This window comes from Aptenodytes patagonicus, chromosome 7 (genome assembly GCF_965638725.1).
Source record: "Aptenodytes patagonicus chromosome 7, bAptPat1.pri.cur, whole genome shotgun sequence".
Taxonomy (NCBI): domain Eukaryota; kingdom Metazoa; phylum Chordata; class Aves; order Sphenisciformes; family Spheniscidae; genus Aptenodytes; species Aptenodytes patagonicus.
Window position 1 is genome coordinate 2,846,881 of NC_134955.1, and position 27,960 is coordinate 2,874,840.

The 27,960-nt window shown below is 36.5% G+C and overlaps 1 protein-coding gene across 5 annotated transcripts; it reads left to right on the forward strand.

Moving 5' to 3' along the window:
• LOC143163089 (uncharacterized) lies at nucleotides 1-27,907 on the forward strand. 5 transcript variants are annotated; one of them, XM_076343762.1, is made up of 16 exons: nucleotides 1-146; nucleotides 1,012-1,135; nucleotides 1,978-2,111; nucleotides 2,958-3,005; nucleotides 3,715-3,824; nucleotides 4,098-4,266; nucleotides 4,626-4,730; nucleotides 5,009-15,787; nucleotides 16,186-16,337; nucleotides 17,888-18,047; nucleotides 20,787-20,939; nucleotides 22,080-22,247; nucleotides 23,768-23,865; nucleotides 24,220-24,354; nucleotides 25,217-25,331; nucleotides 26,142-27,907. In XM_076343762.1, the coding sequence occupies exons 1-16, from the start codon at nucleotides 90-92 to the stop codon at nucleotides 26,298-26,300; spliced, it is 12,666 nt and encodes a 4,221-aa protein (XP_076199877.1). In that variant the 5' UTR covers nucleotides 1-89; the 3' UTR covers nucleotides 26,301-27,907. The 5 variants fall into 5 exon arrangements, with proteins under 5 accessions (XP_076199877.1, XP_076199878.1, XP_076199879.1 ...); XM_076343763.1 differs by having other exon boundaries at nucleotides 1,981-2,111; XM_076343764.1 differs by having other exon boundaries at nucleotides 1,012-1,102.
• The last annotated feature ends 53 nt before the right edge of the window (nucleotides 27,908-27,960 follow it).

A 27,960-nucleotide genomic window follows, 5' to 3' on the forward strand; every position in this document is an offset into this window, starting at 1 on the left:
AGGATGACTGGTTCTTTCCTGGCTGCTCTGATCCAGCCATAGTCTCAGGGCAACAGGAGCTGGAGGAGGAACTGACCACAGTTCAAGGAATGGGCAGGCTGCAGCAGGCAAGAAGAAAAAGCAATCAGACCAGCAGGAAGGTTCAGGTGGGTTAAAAGAGAGGAGAGTTTATTTCTACCTGTATGTTAATAAAAATACGGAAAGTACTATTATTTATATGGTGCTTTTCACTTAAAAACATTACGGGCTTAAGAACTTAGATTAGTTACGTAACTGAAAACTTTGGTAAATTTAATGATCGTGTATGTAGCCAGCAGATGAGAAATTCCGATGGCATCACACCTCTCTATTCCTTGAGTAATGAGTCTACTTAATTTTACACTGAAAGATAATGAGCTTCCCTTCGGAGTAATTCACATGCTTGAAGCTATGTGCATGCTTAATATGTTAAGGCCGTTTTTGGTTTAGATACAGTCTTTACAAACCTCTTTGTTGGTGGGCTTTACTGAATAATTAGTAAGTAGTGTCAGTTCATTCAGGTGTACTTCTAGGTAGTCGGTGCTGTAACTTGCACGAAAAAATGATAATCTTTTGTAAGAAGAATTAGGATGTCATTGTCACATTAACATACCATTGGAAGAATATTTTATTTTTAGTTAACTCCGATACTTTACCCTGGGATGCAGAGAACCCTATTAACTGTAGAAATCAGCGGACCAGTCAAACATAGGTATCCATTGGCCTTTCAGATGCCTGAGGGTATCTTCAAAGGCCTGGCAGATACCATACAAAACCTGTGGGAGACTCTGCTTTTCTGGAAATAATGGTTGGAAGCTGGGCAGGTTACTCTAGTGTCCGCAGCGATCCCATATACTTACATTTAGGCACCTGAATCACTTGCTGAGTTTTAGGACTTTTAATTGAAACTACGCTTTTAATAACAGAACGTGTATTTTACCCTTGCTTCCTTTCTTCTTTAAATTAAACTTCATTCTCATGTTTTGTGTATAGGAAGAATACAACTTTGATAGAAAACAATGCTTTCAAGAACTGAACGTCACCTTGGATAGCACTGATTCAGCTGAAGGAGAAAATATGGGAGGTTGGTGGCCAGAGTACACTTCACCTAATGCAGGTGTGATAGCGACTAGACAGTTTATTAAAGCATGCACAGCATCTGTATTTTGTGTCTATTTTTGTTTTCAAATTCAACTAACAACCCATTTGTGGTGTATTCTAATCTTTGTTGAATTTTTTTGGCTTGTGTTTTCTTCCTTTTCATTTTAAAGCATGTGCGTGCTAGATGAACTGCCTAGTTTTGGTTCAGAAGTAGAATATAAATATGACTAAACACTGGAATTGGTTGAGCCTTAGTGCCTGTGAAATATCCTATGTGGCAAGATCATGTGTTTTTTAAGTTACGAGTCTTGTTCCTGTGAACGTGTTTCCAATCTATATAACAGTTACGTTGCAAAACAGAATTGCATTCCATCGCTGTATGCAATTTTAATTTAAAAATCAAATTCTTATTTTTTTTAATGCAGATGTGTTTATATCGGTGGTAAAGGCTGCAAATATATCTTACTGTTAAAGTGGAATAGGCTCACTTGCAAATTTTGATACAGACCAGTTTACTTTGTTTATTAATAATTGCTTAAGATCTGATCCTGCAAGTAACTTGTGATTAAAGCAACATGAGCCATGCTGTTGATTGAGTCACAGTACTGTTTAGAATATTTCTGCCAGGTTCTCTGGGTTCTTGAGCTATGCAACTTTACTTTGGTTTTTCAACAGTTAAGAGTACTTTTGCCATCTAATTTTTGGAAACGCAGGGCCTCAAGCATTTCCACTGGTAATGGTTGAGATCTGATTGTGCCCAACACTGGTGAGAATCGTGAATAAAAAGCTGAAACCATTTCTAGACTTCAGGAATTTTAGTAGACCTTTCTTGAAATAATTTTTCTTCTTTGACTTAAGTAGGTTTACGGAGTGTGGTTGAAGAGTTGGAATTGGAAAGAAATCAACTGCAGGAACAAATTCTTTTTCTAGAAGAGCGTTGTCAGGATTTGGAAGATAGATTGCAGCTTCAAGGTAGAATGGAGGCTCTTCAGGTGAGCTTTTGTAGTTGTGTAAAACCTGATGATATAAGAGAATCATTTTATTCTCTGTTTATATTCTTACAATCATAGCCTACAGTAAGACAGAACTGTCAATTTGCAGCTAGCAAAAATCTCTAAAGCCTGCTTTATACTTCCTAATTATGTTGGCAGAGAGTGTACACGTACTATATTATGCTCTGAAGTTGAAGCCTGTCACTTCTGTTCAGCAAAAGTAAAAGTCATTACACAGAGAAACTTGTTTGGAAGTAAGCTTTGTTATTTGTTTTAGAAACATAGTAAAAGGCAACGTGATTTTCATTATTCTTTGTAGGGGGCCTTTGTCAGAAGGTCCAGAATTAGATTGTGTTACTACTGGTGTAAGCCTCCTTCTTCTTGCATCCCTCAAGATTCTTTTATATAAGTGTGTGTGTGTATTATTATTTTTATATATAGAAGAAGAAGAAACTGTGTAAATATATATATATATATATATAAAATTAATAATTTAATATTTATATATATACAATCTAAACCCCAGATATTAATTTGATGTATATTTATATTGTAAAATTATTCAATGAAGGCACCAAAAGGAACAGTAAAGTAAATATTTACCAGAAATTTTTTTTTTTAATATTTCCTGATTGATAAGTTACTATGTTTGATAATTTGTAAACCTTATTTTTGCTAAATGACACAACTGATCTCTTACTCGAACTCTTTCAGGCTTGGTGCATTATTCATAGTTCTTTATCTGTTAAGTTGCACATATATAAAAAAGAATTAATGATTTTTAAGATGAAAGACAACCTCATTAATTATTACTTGAGAATCTTGTAACAAAGCCTTTCAATACAGGTAACGTTTGGTGTAGATGAAGAAGGGCAGCTATTGAGGGCTGTACAGGTGTGTTCTGCCTCCTCCAAAATGCTAGCTTATTTTCATTAGAGGTGACAAGTTTGCCATGTTTGTCCTATTTGCTGTTAATTCTGGATATGTGTTCTGCTTTTGGTTTTGGTTGCTGTTGTCAGATTTTTTTTTTTGTGGTTTTATTTTTGAATTGGTGCAGTGGATCTGGCTAGAGTAGGAGATTTGTACTGTGTTTAAAAAAAAAAAAAGCTGTGTGAATGAAGCTTGCTTCCTTTTTCTTTTCTCCACAATCCCCCATATGCAGGTTTTTGCATTCCTTCAACCTGAAAAAAATAGGCAAAAAAAAATTTGCAAGTTTGGTACTGTCTTCAAACCAATGAGGAAAGTATTTTTTCAAAGCAGTAGCTTCCCCTGTTAAGATAAGTAAGCTGCCTTAACACAGTATGAGTGTGTGTGTTGTTTTGGGGATACAGCAATCATCCTTGAGTTCATGCTATCATAGCATTGCTGAAGGAGGTATTTCTGAAAGGTGGGTTGCACCTATTTGAACTAATATCACATCTGAACTTGTGATATTAGTGTTGTATTTTGCACTGATACCTGCTAAATTGCCAGAATAACGGTCTCTCTGACCATGTAGGATGTAAATCTGCTGAAGAGTCAGATTTTCACGACTCCAGTTATCATATCCTATTCTGGGTGTTTGTATGTGATAACCCTCTTCATCATTATTATTTTGTTGCAGAATGAAAATGAACGTTTGCAAACTCAACTCACCCAATTACGCAACCAACAAATGCGAGATGCAGAAAAGCATCAAATTCTGATCTCTGGCTTGAATGAGCAGCTTAAAGGGTAAAATAAAGGTTCTTTACAACTCTGTACAGGATTAGCTTTCTTTGCTTTAAGCTTAAACTTCTAATGAGAAATATAATCTCTTAAAACATTTGAAAGAGAGTTACTTCATTCCTGCTTCTGTTTGCAGTAATGTTACTTTTGTACTTGGAAGTTTAAATGGAAAGTGTAAAATTAATTATTCTTTTAGGAACAGAGTTTGGGGCTAATAAGTCTAGAAAGCTTAAAGCAAGCTTTGTTTTCAAAATATCTAAATACGTATTTTCTTCTTAGATTAAGTGACAGAAATAGCTTCCTTGAAACTTCACTTGGAGAAAAAGAACAAAAACTGTTGAGCACGACAGAAAAACTAGAACAAATTGAAACTTTGAGGAAACTGCTTCAAGAAAGGGATCTTCTGAACAAAGAGCTTGGTGAAAAGTTTGTGCATACTGAGCAAAAAGTAAGTTAAATAGTATTTAATTTATTAGAACTGGCAAGCATTAGCCATAACTTTCTATTTGTGTCCCAGCAGCAATATTGCTGTTTTCTGTATCTGAAGGTTTTTGCTCTGTTTCTTCACAGTTTTGTTCACTTCATGTAATTGCTTTGCTTTAAGTTGAGTGTAAGGATTTCTTAGACCCAACACAGAGCTTTGCGTGAAAGTAATTATGTTTTATTGGGGTGATAAGTTATCCTCGTTTATTAATTTCAAAGTATAAACTCCACTGTTATGTAAACTCAATATTATAACTCTAACATCACAGTTTTAATATAATTCTATATATTTCTATCACATTGACTTTTACTTTTAATACTAAGCTGAACGAAGCCTTAAAGAAATGCAGTGTTTATGAAGTGGAGAACACTGAGCAGAAAACAGTCATCAGTGATCTAACAGAAAAAGTTGCTGCACTGAAGGAAAAGGTAACTCATTAAAATAAAGTAAGAGAAGAAATGTTATGGCTTTTTGACATGGCCCATTTAAACGTCAGCAAAATAACGGCATTAGCTGCTAAAAATTACATACAGTAAAATTCCTGTATGCTAAAACAATTTAAAGAATAACATGGTTATCTTGTGACTATACAGTTGGGTACGGATTGATTACCTTAGATACTCGTTCTACGTGTGGAATGTAACTTCCATTCTCCCTCTAACATATGTTTGACGTATTCTTGTAACATTATTTTCTTGATGTTTAGACTTTGAAACAAGATGGCGTGGTAGAGTCGATGCAGCTGGATCTGGACCAGACAAATGAAGAGCTTGACAAATTGAATACAAGCCATTTAGAGGAAAGATCTCAACTTATTCAAGATCTCCAGAAACGTGAAAGAGAAATTGATAATCTTAAAGAAGCACTGGCAGAAAAAGACAGGGAGATGTCTGTCCTGTCTTTGAATATGACGGAATATTCTGAACAGGTTATCATCCTGAAGCGTCAAGTGCAATGCAAAGAGGAAGAAATACGAGGGATGGAAGAGGCTTTATCAAAGGCTGAAAGGGAAGCTCATTTACTGAAAGAAGTACAAACAGCTGATGTAAGAGATGCAAGCGTGAAGATATCTGTCCTTTCTGAGCAAAGTAATACGATGAGGCTAGAGCTAGAAAGAGTTAGAGTTGAGAATGAAGCTAAAACCAAAGAAAATGAGGAATTAATAAGACAAAGCAGTGAGAACAGCATTACAATTAAGGATCTCCGTTCTGAAATCAAAGCCAGCAATGTTGCATATCATAACAAACTTGCGGAGTGTGAGTCACAAATTACTTTGCTGAAAGAACAAATCAGTAAATCATCTGAAAAGCTACAAGAAACTGAGGATAAACAAAGAAAAGAAACCGAATATTTGAAATCTCAGCTTGAGGAAAACAATACTCTAAAGGAAAAATGGAACAATTTGCTTAAAGAGAAAGAGAGTAAAGCACAGACACTTGAAAATGAGTTAAAATCAATTAAAGATGCATATAACAAACTGGTTTTGGAAAATGCTAAAAAAGATGAGGAGCTGGCTGAGTTATCTAGGAAGCTTATAGAACATACCGAACATCAGGAAACAATTAAACAAGAATTACAAGAGAAACAAGAGTTCATTATTTCATTAGAGCAGAAGCTTGGGGTTTTGGAGCAGCAAAATGAAGAGACTAAACTTAAATTAACTGGAGATCTGAAAGCCAAAGAGACGTGTTGCAAAGAACTTAATAACCAATTAAATGAAATACATAAACAAATTAACAAGATGGAAATAGAGACATGGGAGAAAGCTTCAGCTAATAAGCAATTGCAGGCAGATCTTGAAGGGCAAGAAGAAAAATTGGCAGAGCAAATAAAAGCAAATGAATATCTGAAAAAAAGTATAGATGTCATGCAAAAAGAGAAGGAACAGCTGATCAGTGAAAATGAGAATTTATCCAAACTCCTGGATGTAAAAGAGTGTGAATTGTTAAAGAAAATCCAGGCTGTGGCAGAAATAGAGAATAAGTTTTCTGTTAGCACTGCTGAGTACGAAAGAACTCTTTCAGTACTAAATTGTGATAAAAACACTCTGGCAAAAGAGATTGAACAACTTTCAATACTTGCCAAGCAAAAAGAAAATTCAGTTGCAGAACAGCTGCAGGAGAAAACAAAGGAATGTAACGTGCTAGCTGATCAGTTGTTTGAAAGCAAGGAACAGACACAACAGTTGCATGAACAAATGCAATCACTTCTCATTCAGCTGAAGGATACTGGAGACAAAGAAATAAAGAAAGAAGAAATGTTAAATAATAAGTTATCTGAATGCAGTAGCCTAATCCAAGAGCTCAGCCATAGTAAGGAAAAGAATTTACTACTGCAGGAACAAATTCATATTGCAACTTTGGATTTTGAAGCTGCGAACAGGTCTCTAGAAGAGAAAATCCTTCAAAATGATTCATTACGTAAGGCAATGGAAGAGAGTAAGTTTTGTATTGTAGAGTTGCAGGATGAAATTAAAAGTCTTAAAGATGAAAAAACAAAGTTATCTCAGTTGGTAGAGGAAAGAGACCTGACTGTAAAAAGTCAGGGTTCAGAACTTGAGAAGTTTCATAGGCAAGTTTCTGAAAAAATGGGAGAAAGTACAGTGTTAAATAATAAGCTACAGCTATTAAGCAAAGAAGTGGATGTGCTTAAGCATGAAAAGGAGGACTTTTCAAGCTTATTGAGCGAGAAGTCACGTGAATGTGAAGTTCTTCAGTCACAGTTGGTACAGCAACAGTCTGAAATTACTTCAGCAAGGCAACAAGCACATACAGCAGCTCTAGAAAATGAAAAATTGAAAGTAGACATTGAAACAGTTAATGTTATGGTAATGAAAAAGTCAGATGAAGTAGCTGCTTTAACCTCACACTTGTCCCAACAAAGTCATAATATTTTAGCTCTGAAGGACCAAATTGATGGCCTCTTGATTGAAAAGGAAAACTTAAAAATTGTCTTTGACGAAAAAGAAACTCTCCTTTCTGAAAAGGAAGCTTTGATTCAGCAGATGAAAGAGAGTAAAATGGCAGGAGAAGGGCAATATATGCAAATCATTTCAGATCTGCAAAACCAAATACAAGCCCTAGGTTTTGAAATCAGCCAGCTTAGACATGCAGTGCAGGAAAAAGAAAATGAATTTAAGAGGCAAGCCCAAGAATTACAGTTATTAAAAGATAAATCTGAAGAGTCTGATGTACTTAGGGTTCAACTGTCTGAGAATATGGAGGTTATTTCTGACCTTCAATATCAGCTTAGAAATGTGACGGAAAAATCATCCCAGTTGAATGATTCAATTATACAGAAGGATGAATCTTTAAAACAAAAGTTAGATGAATACATCAGTTTAAAAGCACAGCTTTCTGAGGTACAGGCGTCTTCTGTTTTGCAGCAGAAACAGTTGGAGCTTCTAGCCTCTGAAGCGGAACAATTAAAAGTACTCGTTTCAGAAAAAGAATTAACCATCAACAATATTTCACTATCTAGTGAGAATTTAAAGACGCAACTTCAAGAGAAAGAGAATGAATGTGAGGTCTTAAAGAAACAGGTGGTAGAGCTGGAGGAAGTGAAAGTGAATTTACAAAAAGAAATACAACATCAGAAGAATGTAATAATTGAGATGGACCAGTCCTTATCAGAAAAGGAGTCATCTCTTAAGGAAAATAAAAGTCTCCTCAAAACTCTGAAGGAGAAAGCAAGGAAAGATGAAGAGAAGACAAATTTAATTTCTCAGCTCAAAAGTCAGGTACATGAACTAACACAAGAACTACAGAAATCTAAAGAACTAGTCCATGAGAGAGAAGGTGCCTTTTTATCTCTTCAGGAGAAAATTGAAGCACAGTATGAACATAGAACTGAGTTGAATGCAGCTCTTGAGAAAAAAGAAGTCGTCATTGCTGGACTGCTTAATTCTTTAAAGGAGAAAGATACCAGTATACAGTTGGCAGATAGCAACGTTAATGTTCTTTCTAGTGAGATTGAGGTTCTCAGAGAAAAATTAGAGAAAAGTGGTACAGCCATGAAAAACCTTACTAAGGAATTTCAGGAAAAGAACGAGAAGCTTGATATTAATCAGAAGAAAATTGATTCTTTGACAATTGAACTTGACTCGCTTAAAAACGAACATCAAAAAGCACTAGACCAAATAAGTACATGGGAAGAACAGCTACAGCAAAAAGATTTGTCTGTGAAGTCTCTGCTTGTGAAGTGCACTGAACAGGCAGATAACATAGCATGTTTGAAGTTAGAGTTGAACAATGTAAATTCCAAATCGTCTCAAGACTGCCAGGACAATGCGCTTTCAATAGTTAGTCTGCAGTGCCAGGTAGAGTCTTTAGAGGAAGAAAAAAATCGGTTGCAAGAAGATGCTGATAAACTGATGGCTGAAAACGCACAACTTGCTACATCTCAAAATCATTTGCAAAAGAAATTGGAAGAGCTCCAAGAAATCAATGAAAAACTAGAAACCAGCGAGAATTATTCAAGAATGCAGATAGATGCTGTCAAACTGCAGATGAAGACTGAAAAAGAGAAGTTACAGATGCAGGTTAGTGTGAAGGGTGAAGAACTTTCTAAACTAGAACTTAAATTTGAAACTCTAGAACAAAGTCTGCTTGAGTCAGAGAGCAAATGGGTGACGGAACTTGATAGGGCAACTTTACAAAATAATAATCTTACTGAGCAATTGAGCAGTTTAGAAAGTGAAATGAAATCAAAGGATAACAAAATCCAGTCTTTGCAGCAAGAGCTGGGTCTTATAAAAGAGGAATTAACTCAAAGCTTATCTCCATTACTTAGTAGTAGGCTTTTATGTAAAGAAAAGGCACAGACTTCAGATTCTGAACTGCAGCTAGCTGATAGTAAAATTCAGTTGGAAAAACTCTCCACTCTGATAACCACTATTTTGAGCAAAGAAACAGAAGGAGAACAATTGCAACTGGTGCTTTTAGAAAAACAAAAGGAAATAGACACCATGAAAGATGAATTAAAAAGTATGCAATCACTTGAGAAGCAGAAGGAGTTGCTGCAGAATGATATTGAAAAGATGAAGGGCAAATACAAATCTGAAATTGAATGTCTGTCAAAAGAAATGGTCGCAGTCAAGGAAACATTATGTAAACAACAGTCTCTCTTGCAAGAAAGGGAGGAATCTTTTGCAGAAATAAATAAGCAGGTTGAGTTTCTTCAAGACAAGATAAATAAATCAGAAGAAATAGTAAGAACCAGTCAAGAAAAACTGCACATTGAAGGTAAAAAAGTAGCAAGTCTCCTTGAAGAAATGGGAAAAAAAGATCAACTCATCGAAAACTTAACTTCCCAGGTAAATCAGCAGAAGGATTTAATTTCTGGTCTAAGCCAGCAACTGAAAGAAAAGGACTGTTCTGTTACCCAGATCATGGAATCATTGTCTAATGAAATGCTGAATTTTTCTGAAGAGAGAAACACATTAAATACCAAACTGCAAGACCTCGAAGCTGTTCATAATAGTTCTGTGGGAGAGCTAAAACGGGTATTGCAGGAACTTGAGAATTGTAAGAAAGAGCTGGAGCATAGTCAGGTTATGTTAAGCAGTAGGGAAGCTGTGTTCAAAGATTTAATGAATGAAAAAGAGGAGATGCAGTTTAATCTTGAGAAAATGGGCAAGGAAAAAGAGAATCTGAAAAAGAAACTTCAAGCAGCCTTGATAATAAGAAGAGATCTAATGCAAAAAGTTGGAAAACTAGAAAAGAGTGGACAGGAAGAAATAGAAAAAGAGAAAAAAAAAGCAGAGGAGCTGTTGAAGAAAGTTGATGAGTTAACAGACAATCTGAAACTAGTTGAAGTAGAAAATAAAGATTTTAAGTCTCATCTTGGAACTTTGAAGCAACAACTTTTAGAAAAAGATGCCAAAATAAGTGACTTGACTGAAATCTTGTCTTCAAAAGCTGCTTATTTAGAGGAACTTCAGGACAATATTGCAGAACTAAATGATGTCATTGCTGATAAACAAAATACATGTGCGCAGAACCAAAAATCTTTAGAGGAGAAGGACTGCATGCTTGCTCATATGCAATCTATGCTTGATGAAAAAGCAAGTGCATATGAAGAGGAACGTTCTCAGCTGCTCTTAGCTCTTGAAAAGGTGAAGTCTGAAGTTAAGAAGAAGGAAGAATTGTTGAAAAATTCCAGTTCAGAAGAGCCTGGTTTAAGTGGTGGGGACAGGAAGAAGTGTCTGGACCCCAACAATGACATGAGTGTCATGAATCAATTAAAAGAAGAAAAAGAAGCCTTAGAAAGGGAGCTTTTGGTCAGGAAGGAAGATATAAAAAAATTTCAGAAAGAAAGGGAAGAGCACACTAAACTTGCAGCAGATTTTGATGAACAAAAAAACCACCTTGAGCAACTCAAACAAGAACATAAAGCACTCTGGGAAGTTCTTCAAACAAAATGTGAAGAACTTGACTTCCTTCAGTTAGGAGACTACCCTCTAGGGAAAGAGCTGGCTTCACCTAAGGCAGTGCTGGGAGAAGAAGCAGCTGACCTAAGGAATTTGGAATCGGACAAACCAAGAAGCAAGGTTCAGGTTGCATCCTTAAAAGAGTCAGAAAACATGATCACTTCAGTGGCAAGTAAAGACGCTGAGTTAAAAGAACTAAGAAGTAATTATGCAAAACTTCAGGAGGAAACAGAAATGTTAAAGAAAGAGTTGAGAAAAATATCAGTTGAATTTGGTGATGAAAGAGAAGAAACAGTCAGCTTAAACTCTTTGAGGCAGCAGGAGCAGTACCAGGAGCAATGTAAGGGCAGCTTGTTGGAGGACATAAAGCAGCTGCAGAAAAAGCTGAAAGCATATGAGGCTGAAGCTATAGACATTAAGACAGCGCTTGAACACGTGAATAATGAGAAAGAAGCACTTATTAAAAAAAGTGAAGAGGATTACAAGATGAGCCAGGAGAAACTGCAGAGATTGAGAATTGAAGGTAAGAAGGAGGTTGCAGAAAAGAATGAGGAAATAGAAGCATTGCGTTGTTCACTTACCAATTTCAAAGATAAACTTGATCTGGAGAAGGAATTATTAAATGAAGCTATAAAGGAGGGCCAAGAAGCAGCCCGCCATTACAAAACGGCATTTGAAGAAATGAAGAGTGAAAAAGAGAAACTTCTCAGTTGTTTAGAAAAGTCCAGTTTGGAACTAATTAATATGAAAAAGGAGGTAAAACATTTCAGTGAAGAAAATAAAAAACTTCTGACAGAGCTATGTATGCTACGTGAGAAGGCTGAGATGAGTAGACCTGTGGTGTCATGCAAAGAGCTTAAGGAAGAAAATGATACTGAAAAAGAATTGGGAGAGTTTTGTTCGGAAAGTAATTCCCTTCAAGGAAAGTTACAAGGTAAAGGCACACGTTTTCAACTGTCAGAGACTGATTACTCCAGGAAAACTAAACTGAGAGAAGCAACAGAATGTCAAATCCAGAAACAAATGCGAATGATTGAAGAGCCGCTGGCAAAAACTGCAAATGTAAATGATTCTAAACCACAAGAGCAAAGAACTATAGCAGAAGAGAAGTCCAGAGAGCGCCTTCAAAGAAAATTACAGGCGGCTTTAATATCACGTAAAGAAGCCCTGAGAGAAAATAAGTGTCTAAAAGACCAGATTGATAAGCTGATGTTGGAAAGAGAAGAACTGGTGAACAAGACAGGTATGCTTGAACACTTGTTAGAGCTTGGTAGAGAAAAACAAAGTTCAAGTACTGCTTCTGCATTGTCTGAAGAGGAAAGCCTTGTTTCTGAAAACGCTAGGCTGTTGACTGAAAACGAAAACCTCACCGCGGCATGTGAAAGTCTTAAATCCACCATGGAGACGATAGTTCAGGAAAAAGAGGCCTTTTCTTTCCAGCTGAATACCTTAAAAGATTCTCAGACAGTTGAATTAACAGGATGGAAGGCTAAACATAGTGAATTAAAGCAGGAGTATGAATCACTTCTTCAGGCGTATGAGAATATCAGTAGTAAAATAGCAGATATGAGGCAAGTTATTGATCTCAGTAGAAAAGAGAAGCAAGAGGCTATTCAAAAACTCAGGGAAGGAGAATCTGAGAAGGAGGCTCTCGAGAAGCATTTACAAAAACTCATTGATGAAAATGAGGTTATTAAGAATCAACTGAAACAACTTGGTGAATCCAAGAAAATGGAAGTTGACGAATTACAAAGTAAAGCAGAAAGGCAGATACGTGAGCAAGAGGCAAGGATGCAAGAACACCAGGATCGTCTCCATGAACTCACTGAACAGAATCATCAGCTAATGGAGGAAAATGAGCAACTGAAACAAACTTCTGAAAATTTAAAGCAGGCTTTAGAGAAAATTCAGAATGAAAATGATATTCTTCATAACAACATCACTGTAACTAAAGCAGCTTTGGGAGAGCTCCAAGTTCAAATGGAAGTGTACCAAAATGATATGCAATCTAAAATCAATGATGCATTACATGAGAATGAATCATTGTTAAAGGACGCTAATGTGTTAAAGGATAAACTCTCTGAAAAAGAACAAGATGTGCTTGTCCTAGAACAAGAAAGAAAATTAATTTCAGAAAAAGCAAAAGAAACTGAAAAATCTTTGGACCATAAGAATCATTGTCTAACAAAGCTGGACATGGAATGTAAAAGTCTTACACAAGAAATTGTTAGTCTAAATGAAAAAGTAAAGATTTTAGAGGATGATAAATGTCTGTTACAGGAAGAATTAGAAAATGCACAAGAAAGTTCTTACAAAGTAAAGAATGAGAGAGAATTTCTTGAGACAGAATTGCTTAATCATGTTAAAAAAGTTGATCATCTTACTGATAGAATGAAATCAGCACAGGTACAGAATAACGTGCTGTTACAGCAACTGGAAGAATTAAAGGCAGAAAAATGTAACATGATTAGAGAAAAAGAAGAACAACAGTTACATCTTGTAAAAATGTTTGAGGAGAAGGTGAAAAGTGCTCAGAGGGATAATAATGGGAGTAAAAACAAAACAAAAGAATTGCAAGAACTCTTAAAGGAGAAACAGCAGGAGATCAGCCATTTGCAAAAGGATTCTATAAAGTTCCAGGAGCTGATCCTGGATTTGGAAAGATCTGTGAAACTGTCACAGTCAAAAAGTGAAAAATTCGAAAAGGACTTAAGTAATACGTCAGAAAAGCTTGCGAAGTCAAGTGAAGAAATATATCAGCTCAAGGGAAAGCTTTCTTCACAGGTGAACTTGTTGGCTCAGTCAAAGAATGAAGTGGGCAGGCTTACAGATGAGAATCTAAATTGGAGAAAAGAACTGAAGAAGAAAGAAGACGAGCTACACGTTCAAAAGAGAGAATATGAGAGAGAATTGGAATTTAATCTTCAACAATTAAAATCGGTTCACAAAAGAGAAATTTTGAACCTAGAAGAAAGACACAGTGCCCTTGAGAGAGAAAAAGATAGGGCAATTAGTGAGATTCATGGTTTGCAAGACGAAGTTAGCATTAAGGACTCTCAAAACAAGAGACTTCAAGCAGATTTGAATGCGGCTTTGGCACGATTAGCTGCTTTTACAAAGTGTATGTCCTCTCTTCAGGATGACCGGGACAGGGTAATCACTGAAATGAAAACCTGGGAAATGCAGTTCAAAGAGGCCATCCAAAATAAAGAGAAACAAATAGAAGACAGTAATAAAAGAATAACGTCTTTACAAGATGAATTGAAAGACAAAATTACTCAGATTCAAGAACTGAATATCAAATATTCTGTGGTAGAGGAAACAAAGGATGAACTGTATTTGAGGCAAAAATCTGTTGATACACAATGCTATGAAGAGCTCTGCAGAATAAAAGAAGAAAATACAGTTTTTTTTAACAGGCAGCAAGAATTGGAGAGTGTTCTTCAGTCCAAAGAAGAAGCTTTGCAAGCACTCCTTAAAGAAAATAATTCTCTTAATCATCTCATAGAGAATAGTAAAAGTGCAGGAAGAGAGATAAAAACTCTGGAAAGTAATTTTACAAGACAGGAACAAGAGTTGCAGCAGCTTCTAGCTGAGAAGGAAAAAATTAATGCTGAATTGCAAAAGCAGATTACCATTTCTGAGCAAATGAAGATCATGTTAAATAATAAAGACAAAGAAATTTCCTTACTCATTTCTTCAAAAGGTGATGAAATTTCTGACTATCTGATTCAGGTACAGACTCAACATAGAAAACAAATCAAAGAGTATGAACTTCAGTTAAGGTCTTTGCAGATAGAGAGACAACAATCTGAGGAGTCCTGTCAGAGGATGGAAAACGAATTGAGAAATCTCCAGATGAAAGCAGACAAAGCAGGTCAAGATAAGGCTGCAATTGCCAGTGAAATAGATGCCTTTAAAAAATCAATGTCATCTCTTCAGAATGATCGGGATGATCTTTTTTCTAAATACAAAGAGCTGGAACATCTTCACCGAGATGTCTTAAATCAGCGGGACAGTCTTATAGTTGGCAATGCAAGTGAGAATAATGCTTTGAAACAAGAATTAAGGATACTGCTCAATCAGATAGATGATCTTCATTCTGAAAATGCAATGCTAAGTGCACAGCTGATAAAGTATAGGGAGGATCTTAACCAAGTTTTATCTCTGAAAGACCATCAGTTGAAAGACTTACTTAAGCAGAAATTGGATTGTATTAAAAGCCTTGAACGAGAAAAGTACGATCTTCAAAAACAAATAAAAGAAATGCAACTTTCCAATGAACTGCAAAAGGATACTGTTGTATCTCTGGAACATGAAAATAAAAAATTAGTGTCTAAAGTAAATGATTTGGAATCTTTAATTGCATCATTAAACAAAGAGAAACTTGTTTCTGAATCTGGAGAGAAACTGCGAACTAGTGATAGCGTTCAGAAAAAAGAATGTGTATCAAATGGACAGTATGGAGAAAATCTTCCGAAGAAGATTCAAGAACTCCAGAAATCAAGAGGCGGAAATACTAAGGGTGCAGATGAAGAATACAGTAAGACTCTTTTGACACTTGAACATGGAGATGAACCTGGTGCTTTTGCAGAGAAGATGATATTAGAAGTTCAATCTCAAAATAGTGAGCTGAGGTCCCAAAATGAGGCCTTTGGGAAAGCAATGACTGCTCTGCAAAATGATAGAGATAGGATAATAGAGGACTTAAAGGTACTTCAGAGCAAATACATATCTGAACTCAAAACTGAAAAAAAGAGAGGAGATGAACTCGAAGCTGAATTGGATGGCTTTAAATTACATCTTATCAGTATGCTCAAAGAAAATTCTCTTCTGAATCGTGTTATTTTTGATGCTGCAGATAAGGTTACACTCGATCAGATTGCTGATGAAATTGAAAATCTCTGTAGGACGTTTGTTAGTCGTGAGATGGAGATGAGCAGGCTCTCTTCTGAGTGTGGGAATTATGTTCACCAGATTGAAGCGTTTTCCAAGGCTATGGCCAGTCTTCAGGATGACCGAGACAAATTGCTGCAGGAACTCAGCAATCAGAAGGTAACTTCTGAAACAAAACAGGGCACAGCTTCATTTCCCATTGGTTGCAACAGCATCAGTGAGATAGATTCTTTTAAAAGTAATTTGGATATGCCTCAGAACAATAGGGAAAGATCGGTAAGTTTTAATTAGCTACATCACTTTGTAATTTTTTTTTATGCAGAGAATGCTTAGAGACACTGGATTCTGAAGTTTAACTTTGAAATTATGTGAGTGCTGAGAAAACATTGGGTGACTAGAGAAGGTGTGCTTACAATTTTGGGAGTTTAGGTAAATATCCTGTTAAACAGGAGCAAATGGGGGAAAAAACATTATTCTGTAATTAGAATTCTAGCACTAATAAAACTTCAACCATATAGTTTTCATTCCAGTTCACTAATCGTGTTTATTAAACATAGGCTAAAGAAGGAGCCAGCTTTGCAGCTGTTGAAATATCAAAACTGAAGACCAAGGTCGATGATTTGGAGAAGGCATTGCATCAGACAAAAGCCTTCCAAGCAGAAACTGAGAGAGAGATTGCAACATACCAGAATGAGCTTGCTGGATTAAGGTATAAATGTTAAAATTAACAAATAGTACATGTGGCGCTTGTTTAGAGTTCTTCAGTGACTTCACAACCTGACATAAAGCTGACACAAAACCAAAATTATGTATAGTTTAGCAGGAAGTAGGATAAGAGTATTTCTGTAATGTGCGAAATCAGCTTCCACAGAGTTGTCTTTGTTCGTGGTTATCCTTCTATCTTTATGTAATGGTCTCTTTGTTTATGTAAAGTTTCAGGCAGTCTTAATTGAATGTTTTCTGTTCTGTTGGTGACTTGGATATATGGAACTACAGTTTAAGAATCTTATTTCAATGCTTGGTATTATATTCTCTTCTTAGAGTAACGATTGATATGGCTGAACATTGCCCTCCAAATCTCTTTTTTTAAAAGATGTCTGAGGTGTTGCGTATTTGGCCCAACTACATGTTGAAAATTAACTTCATTTCACATTTGACCATTATTTTTGTAGATTCAAGAGTCCGCTTCAGCACTGTTCACATCTTGCATCATCTGTGACAAATGAATAATGTGACACCTTGGGCCTGATTTGGTGAATGCATCATGAGGTCTGCTTCAAAGAAGGCAGTAGGCATTTTTAAGTGGCACTCAGTGGAGGCAGATCAAGATTTGGTCATCTTGGACTGCTGTTACCGTTCAGGCTTTTAAACTTGTGCAAATGATTGAAATGCGAAAGCACGTTATGATCAGTTCAGTGAAGATAATTGTGTTTGAGTTTGAGGTCAGTAGGCAGTATCCTAGTGCCGTACGGCATTTTATTGTCCCTAGTGCCACTTCTAGATCTCTAATTAAAGTCTGTGTAAGATAATATCTGTTTTATACTAGAAGCTCTTGGGGGAGGGGGTGTAGATCAAAAGGCCAGCCCCACATTTATCTTTGCAAATGTGAGCAAGTTAGCATGAAAAACTCAAACCTCATTCTAACTTGTAGACTTAACCAGTGAACAGCATGAATAGTCTTTTTCCATTTTTTTTCCCCAAACTTCAAACCCATATATTAAATTGAATTCAAAAGGATTTAAATTACTTTTATGCCCTTTGTGGTATTGCCTGTGTATGACAGCAGTTTCTGGAGATGTGGTATGTTTGTTCATTTCAGTCTTCTGAGTCTAGGGTATTCCTTTTCAAACTTGTGTACTTGCAATAGGGTAGGCTGGCTATCTTGTGCGGCACTCTACACGACTGCGACCTAGAGTTTCTTTGCTGCGTGACCTTATTTTTTAGGTGCTGAAGCATGTACTGTGTTAACAGATGTTAGTATCTTTACAGCCAATTAACTTCTCTTATTTCTAAGCCAATGAAGCAAACATGACGTTATCACTTTCCAGGCTTTATTTTCTGATATATTTTTTTTTTAGCAGGTGTCTTTAAACTGAAGTATGTATTGAGAATGTTGATATAGTGCTCCATATTTGCATATAACCGTTCAAAAATACCATTATTTATTTCAGAAATAACAGTGAGTACAGCTTTATCCTTTTCATTCACTAGTATGTAGTATATTATCATATAACGTTGAGTCTAATATTTTATGTTCAGAATGGAAAACAACCTCCTCCTCTCAGAGTCCCAGGCACTGCGAAATCAATGTCAAGTCACAGTTGCTGAGAAAGACCGACAGATTGCAGAACTACAGAAGCTGCAACAAGACATGATTGTTAAGAAATCAGTCTCTGCTGGCAGCAATTACCCCGTCAAGGTAAACAAATGAAATGTAGCAGGAGGCACGAATCTACTTCCATCAGTTTATTGTATTAAATTTGCAGCCTGCTTCCCAAATGAGAACTACACAGCATATGGTAGTGAAGTATGGAAGGCTGATGAGTGTGTTACCTGTATGTCAGTGTTGCCTGGGGTCAAATCAGCAAGTTACAACTATTCCAAGCAAATGAGTTGCAATTACTAAAAACACTTTTTAATGGAGTCTGATATATTGATCAACTTCTTTTAAACAAAGAAAAATAATGAGTTTCTCATCTGTTGAGAAAATAACAGAGAAAACTCACTGGTGTGGTGTATTTTAATGGTTAAAAACATGGAAAGCACCTGCAGAAAGAAATGAAATGGTTGCGAAGGTCACGAACTGATAATGGTTACTGATTCTTAGTCAAAAAGGAGTAACAATTTGCTGTGGTTACACTGTAAGGTAATGGTATTTGCTTGTTGCTGAGTTGCTAATGTTAGTAGATTACTTAAGTAATCTTGTAAGTTACTATCTTAGATTAGTTAAATCCAGAATATAATACAAAGACATTTAAAAAACCAAACCAAAACAAAAAAAAGATTCAAACATGGTTCAACAGCAGACCGGGTGCTGATAAAGAGACACACATACTGGAAGGGGTAAAAAGAACAATTTACAGGTTTCTCAGTTGATTCTTTCAAATCAAGAAGAGGATAGGGAATTTTCAGGCAACTCAAGGAGGAACTCTTCTCATGTCATAGCTGAGATGAAACACGTTATGTCCGTAAAGTGGGAATATAATTCTGGCTTCTTGTGTCAGTTTCATATCTATCATGAGTCTCTTACTGTTCACACTATTATAACACCAGTGTTGTTACTTGTTCCTATAGCACACTTGTTCGAAAGAGAATAGGATGCTGTACTATTACATGTAGGATGCCGGCAATGTATTTATTGTCACTGAGTCCTCGCATGCTGATTGACGTAATCACCTGCCAGACAGCCTGTACTACAGCTGTGTTCTGCCTATTTCTTTTTCTCTCAATAGGTAATATCAAGTTGGATCTGTCTTCCCCCAGTTCAGAAGTTCCCCCAGTGTAGAAGCATCATAATTTTTTGAGACGTGAACCTTTTAAAATCTTGTTTTAGAATTGGCTAGCTGATGCAAATATTATTGGGGGAACAGATAGACAAACAGGATGACTGGCATATATCTTCTTTTTAGAAAACCAGTCTAAATAAAATAAGTTATTTGAATGTTGAAGAAACGGTAGGAAAAATGGTGCAGAAAACATAACTGAGTGTAAATAATTTGTAGTACATTTCACCTCAGCTTCACAGAAGTATGACATTGCAATACAAAAAAGTTTCAAAGGAGGGAGGTGGAAAGCATGATAAAGAAAAACTTCTAAGAAAGATTGGGATTGTTTACATTAAGAAAGAAATAAATGAGAGGGGAAAAAACCCAACCTACTAGTACTGTGGGCTGTAAGTGAAATGAGAATCTATACTCTCACTTCTTGTAAACCCAGAATAGGGGACATTAGGTCACAAATACAAAACTAGTAAAAGGATGTGCTCTCTCAGGTAATGTGAACATTTTTTCAGCTATATTACAGCTGCAACCTATTTTCAGGGACACAGTTTTTAAGAGGATCAAAAAAGAACTTGGTAGTTTACATTGACAGCAGTTTTCAGAATTTGTATACTTGATGCCAACAAATTTTAAAGCTCTAATAAAGTTCATTGTTCAGAGCCTAAATCAATCCCTAAATACTGCAGATTAGAACAGGACCTAATCGGGGGGAGAAGGGAGAGATGTGCCTAATGGAAGTGTTCTTGCCCTTCCCCTGAAGCAGCTGGAGTTCGCTTCGGCCAGGAACAAAATGCTAGATTTAGAAAGGCAGCAGCTGAGACCCGGTCTGGCAACTGGTGTCTACTGTTGTAAACTGTCGTTAAAGGTTCAAGGAAAGTGTTATTTTAGAATAATATTCTTATTTGCCTTTTCTGTGCCAAAGGAAGTAAACCGTATTCCTTTTAATTTCATTAAAAACGATGTTTTGGTTGGTCAAGTTTGTGTCTCATATGCCTTTCATTTTCTGTGATTAAAATCACAAATAAAAGCTATTGAACAGTAATGTCTGTTGGGTTATGGAATATTTTATGTGGTAGGAGTCTTTATTTCATGATTGTGTAGGAAAATAGATTCCATAAAGCATTAGAGATGGCACACTTCCCTCCCTTATTGGAGATTAACATCAAAATGTTGACCTGCCAGAGATAAAGAAGGCCAAAGCTGTGAATCAGTGATAAGTTGGGTGGTTTTTTTTTTTTCCCAGAATGGACTTTCAGCTTTAAACTTGTATTTACAAAACAGCTGTTCTTCTACAAGTCACGAATACCATATGCTATTAGTTTGAAAATAATTTTTGAAAGGTGTTTTATATTCATCTGGCTTTTTCTGTTTTTTCCTTTTTTTTTGTGCTTCACACTATTTGCAAATTAAAAATTAAGTTGGGTTGCCTTTTCATGGTAATTTTCTATTTTTTTAATTGAATTATTTAGGTTGAAAACACTAAGGAGAAGGGTTTTTTTATATAAAGTCTCTTGCAAATGTGGTATTAACTTGTGAGAGGAAATGATCTTGTGAAAAGGAAATTATTATGTAGTCCATATGTATATTTAATGTTGGAGTTGTATATTATTTAGAGCACTCCTATACCATTTACCCTGAATATGCTAATACTTTTTAAGGTTTTAGAAACTGCCTCCCTCGCTGGAAGCGCAGACATGCCGGAGGAAATCAAACACGTCTTAGCTGAGAAGAATCAGCTTCAAAATGAACTGCAGCACTGTCTTCAGGAGATACACCAGAAGGATCTGCATTTTCAGCAGATTAATTCAAAGGTAAATTAGAACAACAGCTGTGATCCTAAATAGCTCATGTGAATCTGAGCTGGTATCAACATAGAAATACTGCTAAATTGGCGGTGTCTCATATAATTGAAAGTTAGAGTGCTTTAAGACTTAGATTCTTCAAAACAGCCCTGTTGGCTCAGACTAGAAATTGCAAACTAAATGTCAGTGTTATCTTTCTGTCAGGCTTTCCTGACTTGTTGTTTGACAGAGAAAGGTTTATTTGAATCTGCATTCTGAAGAGATTGATGGGGCATTGCTGAACTTCTCCTCAGAGTAAAGTATTTTTCATTATAGACAGAAGTCTGTCTTAGCTGGAACAAGATTTTAGCTATCTCGCAGCAAATTTTAAATACCTTCAAAAATGTTTCCTTACAGTTTCTTAATGAACCCTTTTGTGGCTGTTAAGATGGTGAGTGTGTGTTTGTGTCCGCATGCACATGTGTGTTTGTGTTCTGTTTCCTTTGCAGAAGTTTGTAAACGTTCTTGGAAATTCCCTTAATGCTTATCTCTCTTTGTGTGGCCTGGTGTTGGAAGGAAATTAGTTTTATGTTACCTTTCGTCTGTCATTGTGTCTCTTTTCACTCCTTCACCCAAACATTTTATAAACCTAGTAACAGTTTTAACCAAACTTTGAAACAGGTGTAGAAATCTCAAGCTCCTACAAGTGAAGATGAGTGTTTGGGTAACGGGTGGAGACCCCAGTTATGGTCTGTTTTTTGAAAAGATGAAAACTCGACTGCTGTGCATTCCTGGGCTGCCTGGTGAACATGTTTGTGTTATCAGGCTTACTTGGCTGTATGCATTGTCCTGAAGCAGCAGCTACGTCTACTGTCTTTTGCCAGGTGGTGAAATCGTAGCAAACATGGGGAGGAAAGCATTGGGGTTTGAAACCCGGAGTTTCTGGTTTGGGCATGTTGATGACAGGGAAAATCAATCCTCAGGTTTCATTATTTCCGTTGCTCATAAAACAACTAGTTAAATCTTACCAAACTGTGAGCTTGCCAAAAAAGTTGATGCAATTTTGAAACTAATACTCAGTTGTTTTCAACAGCAGGTCTCAAATCTGTAGTAATTTCCTGGAGGAGATAATTCCTAATTTTTATTTATTTAAATGTTACTTTCTTTCAGGTTGTGCAGTCAGCAGAAGAGAATGCCGTCTTGTCTGCCCAGTTGAAGACACTTTCGCAGACTCTAAGGGATAACCAGCTTCGTTACACTGACTTGCAAAATCGTTATTTAAGACTGGAGAGGGAGTATCAGACCATGCAAGTGACGTCTTTCCAAGGCACTGTTCAGGTAAACAAATATATGGCAATGTTTTTAGGGGTTTTTTTCTTCTGCACTTACGCTTTTCTGGTTTTCATGCTAAAAATGAAGTAAATACTTTTTGTTGTACTGATTCAGTACTTTTGCTAGCCCATGATGTGCTGAAGATAACTGTCTTTATTGTTGTAAAGCTGATTTTATTTGACTTTTCATTTAAGGAAGCTGTTTATACATGCTTTTTTGTTTTGAAGTATCATCTTGAGTTGGTCTACAGCTGGCAGAGATAATTGGATGATCACTAATCATTGGATCAGCAAAGTTTAGTAATAATTTCACAGCAGTCATGAATCATTTTGCAAGGTGTTTGAGTAATATTTTCAGAAGTGAGATCTATATCACCAGTTCAGCATTTCAGTACCCTTTGCCAACCCCTCATATACATCTGTAGGCTTACTCCTTTGTGATCTCTTCATTTTTCAAAAGTGTTCCTGTACTGCCTTGGTTATTCCGTAACTATCAATCAATACAAGACCCTAAAATATCATATGGATACATATATAACAACCCTTACTTTTCCATAAACAGAAATAAACACAAACAAGGAGAACTGTAAACTACACAATAAATTAATCCCCCGCTTCTTATCTCACGGACCATTTGGATTCTACCTCTTTCACATATTGACTGCAAAGCATGGGGCTGCTTAACCACAGTTCCCAGTGCTTCCGCACTGCCTAGAGCTCACTAGCTCTGAATTTAGACATTGCTGATGGGGATGCTTTGAGCTTTGTTAGGCATAGATTATCTGAGAGAGGATAAAAGGGAAACTTCAGACTCCCAGCATCACCTCTTCTTCACTTACATATAGCCGTTACTCCCAAACAGTTAATCAGTGCCACCCTGCCTGGTGATCCCAGCTTGCTCATGACTTGTCCTAGTCCTACTGCGTGTCCAGGAATTTCTGCTCTGCCGTGCATGTTATGCTATAGCAGTGACCTAGGCAGCTATAGCTACAGTAACTAGTCCAGATAGTCAGGGGGTATTATGAGGGCTGGAAATATAAAGTAGAAATTACGTGCCTGGAACGAAGTCCACAAATGTGAGAAAAAGAATGCAATCCTGTGCAAAATATTTCCGCTACCTTTGTGTCAACTGGCATGTCTATATGGCATCGTGCGATACCACGCAGGTGTTTTGTCTCGGATTCTGTTAGTGGAATAGCTGTGTTACTTATGAAACTGTGGTCAGTGCTATATTACTATGTGGATGTGCAGATGCATTTCTTCCACTTATTGTTCAGGGATTGCTGTGTTATTTGGCGTACGTGTATCCTTCAAGTCCTGCAGCACACGCAGGCAGTACTTTTCATCAACTTTCTGTTAGAAAACAGGTTTGGAAAATTGCAGTTCCGGAAATTAAAAGATTAAATGGCACAAAGAGTGGTTTGTTCCACTGCTTTGTGGTGCTTATGGCTTCTTTAATTGAAATAAAGATTTTTAGCAACTAGAAAAATGGTAACTGGCTTTTTTTCCCCCTTTAATATTTTCTAGGATGAAAGTAGAGCAGAAGTTCCCCCTGGAGCGCCACAGGAAAGATCTGCCGTTATTGTTGAAATAGACAATATGGAGCTAAATGAACTCAGAAAAAGGTCAGGACTGAGAGCGTGTATTAGCAATATTGTTTTCCTGACAGCTGTGCTGTAAGTGTGAAAGTAATGCTTTTCTATCCCTCTAAGGCATTTTGGGAGAAAAGGGAAAGCAGTGGATTTACAGTGGATTAAATGAATCGTAGTCATATTCTTGAATTATTATTATCTGGTAATATTTGTGGTTTGTTTTTTAAAGATCTATACTTATCGGTGACTTTATTGCAATATCTAATCTAAAGCATCTCATTATAATTAAGTCTTCATCACAAAAAAGAACATTCCTCAATAAAAAAGAACAAGAAATTAACTCTTTAAGTACGTAAAATACTGATTTCAGATTTCATTTTGTCATAGGCTTGCAGAGACTGAGCAACAATATGATTCAGTGCAGCAGGCGCTCTCACAGCTGACAGAAACACTGTCAGAAGAGAAGAGGAGGAGAGAAGCTGCAGAAGAGGCTCTCGGACTCTCTGAGGAGCGAAGTAACAGGTAAAATACTCCTGTCCGTAAAACAGGGCGTGTTTTTTCTTTTGAAAAAAAAGCGTCTGTAAAATTTCTTTCTCTTCTCTTATACTTTTGAAGTATGTGACAGATTGCTGCATTGAACCCTTATGTGGGTGTGAAATAACTTGCGTGTTCAGAGAGCCAAAGCCATCTTTCGCTTCTGCTTTTCATTTGCACTATGCCTGGAGTAAATGCAAAGTGTACTACAGAACTGGAAACGGAGTGTCAGATGTTTTGTTTGCCTTCTACTTTAGTGAGATTAGCGATAGGTTTTCCTATGGGTGTTAGATTTCTGAGCAAATAATAGAACAAACAAATAATAGAACCTGTTTGTGAGTCCACAATAGCTGAAGCAATGAAAACACATGTGTAACTGTGTTAAAACCCTACGTCTAACTCTGTGGATCAAGAAATGTTACGGGCTTTGGGATTTTTTTTTTCTTTCATTTCTTGCTTCAGATGTTGGACTTGGCAGTGAGTGGTATTTCTTTTTTTCCGAGTTAGGAAAAAAACCTCACATATTACAGCTTTAGTACATCCACTGTTTGGATTTAAAATATCATTATCCATCTGCCTACATAAAGTGTCCATCACTACCATCATCTGAAAATCGCTCTTCAATCAGCTAGTGATGATGGGGGTTATTCTGAATAAATAAAACACCTTGAGAATAGATTGCAAATAGAGACTGAAAAAGACATGGCAACATAAACTAAGTCTTACTGCTTTTTGTGGGGACCTTCCCCCAGTAATGTAAGTATACAAAATAATGTTTCTTATGTGAATTTGGTACTTTAAAAGAGCAGATAATTTAGTACTCCATTGTCTCCCTTTAATTTTTCTCTAGATTTGAAGTAAGCAGTTACAGGTCTGTACCTAGCGAATACACTGTTCAGATGGAAAGTGAGGAGGAAAGAGAAGCCTTAATCATCAATCCTAGTGAACATGTTATTGTACGAAAAGTAAGTAAACGAAAGCTTTTTAAAACCCCTGAATTATAAACTACTTAAAAGTGGTGTGCATATTGTGTACTGCTAGTTGGAGACTGGATTGAAGACAGCACAGTGCATAATCTCCTTCATGCTACCCCTTTCTTTTTTCTGTCTTCCCTCTGCTATACCTTTCTTTCAACTGTCACTCGTTCTTGGAGTGTGGATTTCCCTTCTGAGTGACTGGGAGTCACTGATTTTGGGTTGTCCTCTTTATATGTAAACACCAGCATGAAGCAGCTACTTGTCTCATCCGCCTTGTCTCTGAAAAGCTGACTGTGAAGTACTCTGTTGTTGTTAGGTATTGTGGGCCACAGAGGCATCCATTCAAAGTAGCAAACTACTACTGAAACTACATTTTACTGAAAAAATGTCCTTAATTTCTTTCTGTTTGGGTTGTGGATGGTGAGGCAAATACAGGCAGCCGTGTAAACCATGCCATAGAACACATTACATATGTCCAAATTGCAATGTGAGTAATCATATTTATATTACACATGTGGCCAGTAAATAAAATGTGTATGCATATAATTATGCATTTTCATCTCTAGTATGTAAATGTAATTAAATAATATGCAAATACCTTGTATCCATTCCTCTCCCCTTTTATTAATGCTGTTTTCTTTGGCCTTTAAATCATTTATGCTTACAGCCTGTGCTGTGGCATCCATTGCTGCGTCAGAGGCAAAAGGATTATAGTGCCTCAGAAATCTAAGTTGCAGTGGAGCTTTTTCTCATTTGTATTCATGATTACTTATTTGATGTTTTTTGTTTCCTAACCAGGTGAAAGGAGGAGCCCTTTCCTTCCGAAGATGGCTTCGAGGGCGAAGTCTTTACTGTTCTAAGCTGCTGACCTCCAGGGCAAAATCCCGCTATTTATTCCTCACATACCTAGTTACACTACATCTTGTTGTTTTACTGTGCCTCACCGGTGTTCTCTGAATACACTGCATTTTCTGGGTAAATTATTTCCCTGTAGGTAATGGTGTGCCAATTCAAGATAATAGACTTTTCACATGCTGCTGTTAAGCTATGCACTGGACACAGTTGTATATATTCTTGTTACACTACACGAATCTTGAGCTTCTTAAAAGAAATTTGTGTATATCACAGTTGCTCCAAAGTTGACTTGAATTGCTCTTTAACAGTGGAATATTATATTTGCTAAGGAGAAATATTCCCCTCTGCCCTATAAAGAAAACTGCTGCATACAAGTTATTTAATATTGTTTGTGAGTACATAATGATTGATTACTACTGAATGGGTTGTAAATAATACCTTTTCTATATAAATTTTATTTTAAGAGTTAAACTATAAATTTTAAAGGAATATTCAGCTATTACTGTTTATTGGCTTCTTGATTACAACAAGAAGTTTTATAGAGTGCAATAAAGGAAGAACTACTGGATTTTTTTTTTTTTTTGGCTGAAAATAAAAGCATTTAAGAAGGTTGTTCTTTGGCCATACAGTTTGTAATGGCTCTGACAAGGTGCACGGATATGTATGTGGTAATGAGGTAAGCCGATGATTAAAGATTCAGTAAAGATTCAGAGTTGAGATGACATTAAGAAATCTCTTCAACTTCTTACTCCTTTACTGTTGTTTAAAGGTGCAATTTCTGTAACTTTTCTTGTGTGTTTTTTTTTTTTTTTTTAAATTCACTTGCACTTCTTGTCTTGGTGGGTTTAGTTACTGCCTGTCTTAGGGGCAAAATGTTACTCAGCTGCTCCACACATGAAATTCAAGCTTGTAAAGATGCAACCTTCCGTATTTTACATGTTTGGGCTTCAAGATACAAAGGAATAAAGGGTACATTTTCAACTAAGAGGCTATAAGAAGCAGGATTTGCATTCAGTTTCTGTAGACAAGTAATAGTGTTGTGCGTTGCATATTAATACATCCATGTTTTGTTACAATGTTCTCTGAAACTGCACAACTATTTCTCTGACTCAAAAAATAGCTTATTTGTGAAGACTGTGGCCACTGGAAGCTGGCAGGTTGTTTTTACACCCTGTATTGTTGTTTGGTGTTTGTTCTCTCTGTGTTTCCGCTCACATCTGTATAAAATGGAGATACAATCAAAACAAGCCGAGTCTAAAGGAGTAGATAAAATCACAAAAAAGCAGTAGCCGTTTGATTTCCTGTTTGCTAGACTAAAATCCTAAAAATCTTGTGGGGAAAAGAAAAACCTAATGAGTATGGAAATGGAAGGATTCCATCAGTTTTACCGATGGGCAGATGCAAGGTTGGCTTTGAAGAGGTGTTAGTGAAGTGAATTATCTGCTTAAGGTCCAAGGATTCTTGTACGCGAGGTCTGCGTGACAGCTAAGAAAGAAGGATTGGTTGGCATTTACATTTGCAGAGTTAACATTTACCAAATTGTATCTGATGTTCTGCATCGCTTGTGTTTGTCACGTGGAATGGGGAATATTGCCAGCCGTAGTTACCGCTGTAGGTAAAGCCTGTAAACTTTCTTCTTTCGATGGTTAATATTTCTTAGTCTAGTAAAGGTCTGGATTTCTATATCAATCCAATGTATTCTAATGGAATTGATGTCTTTTTTTTTTCTTTTTTTTTTTTGCAAAATGGTAATGGCTCATCT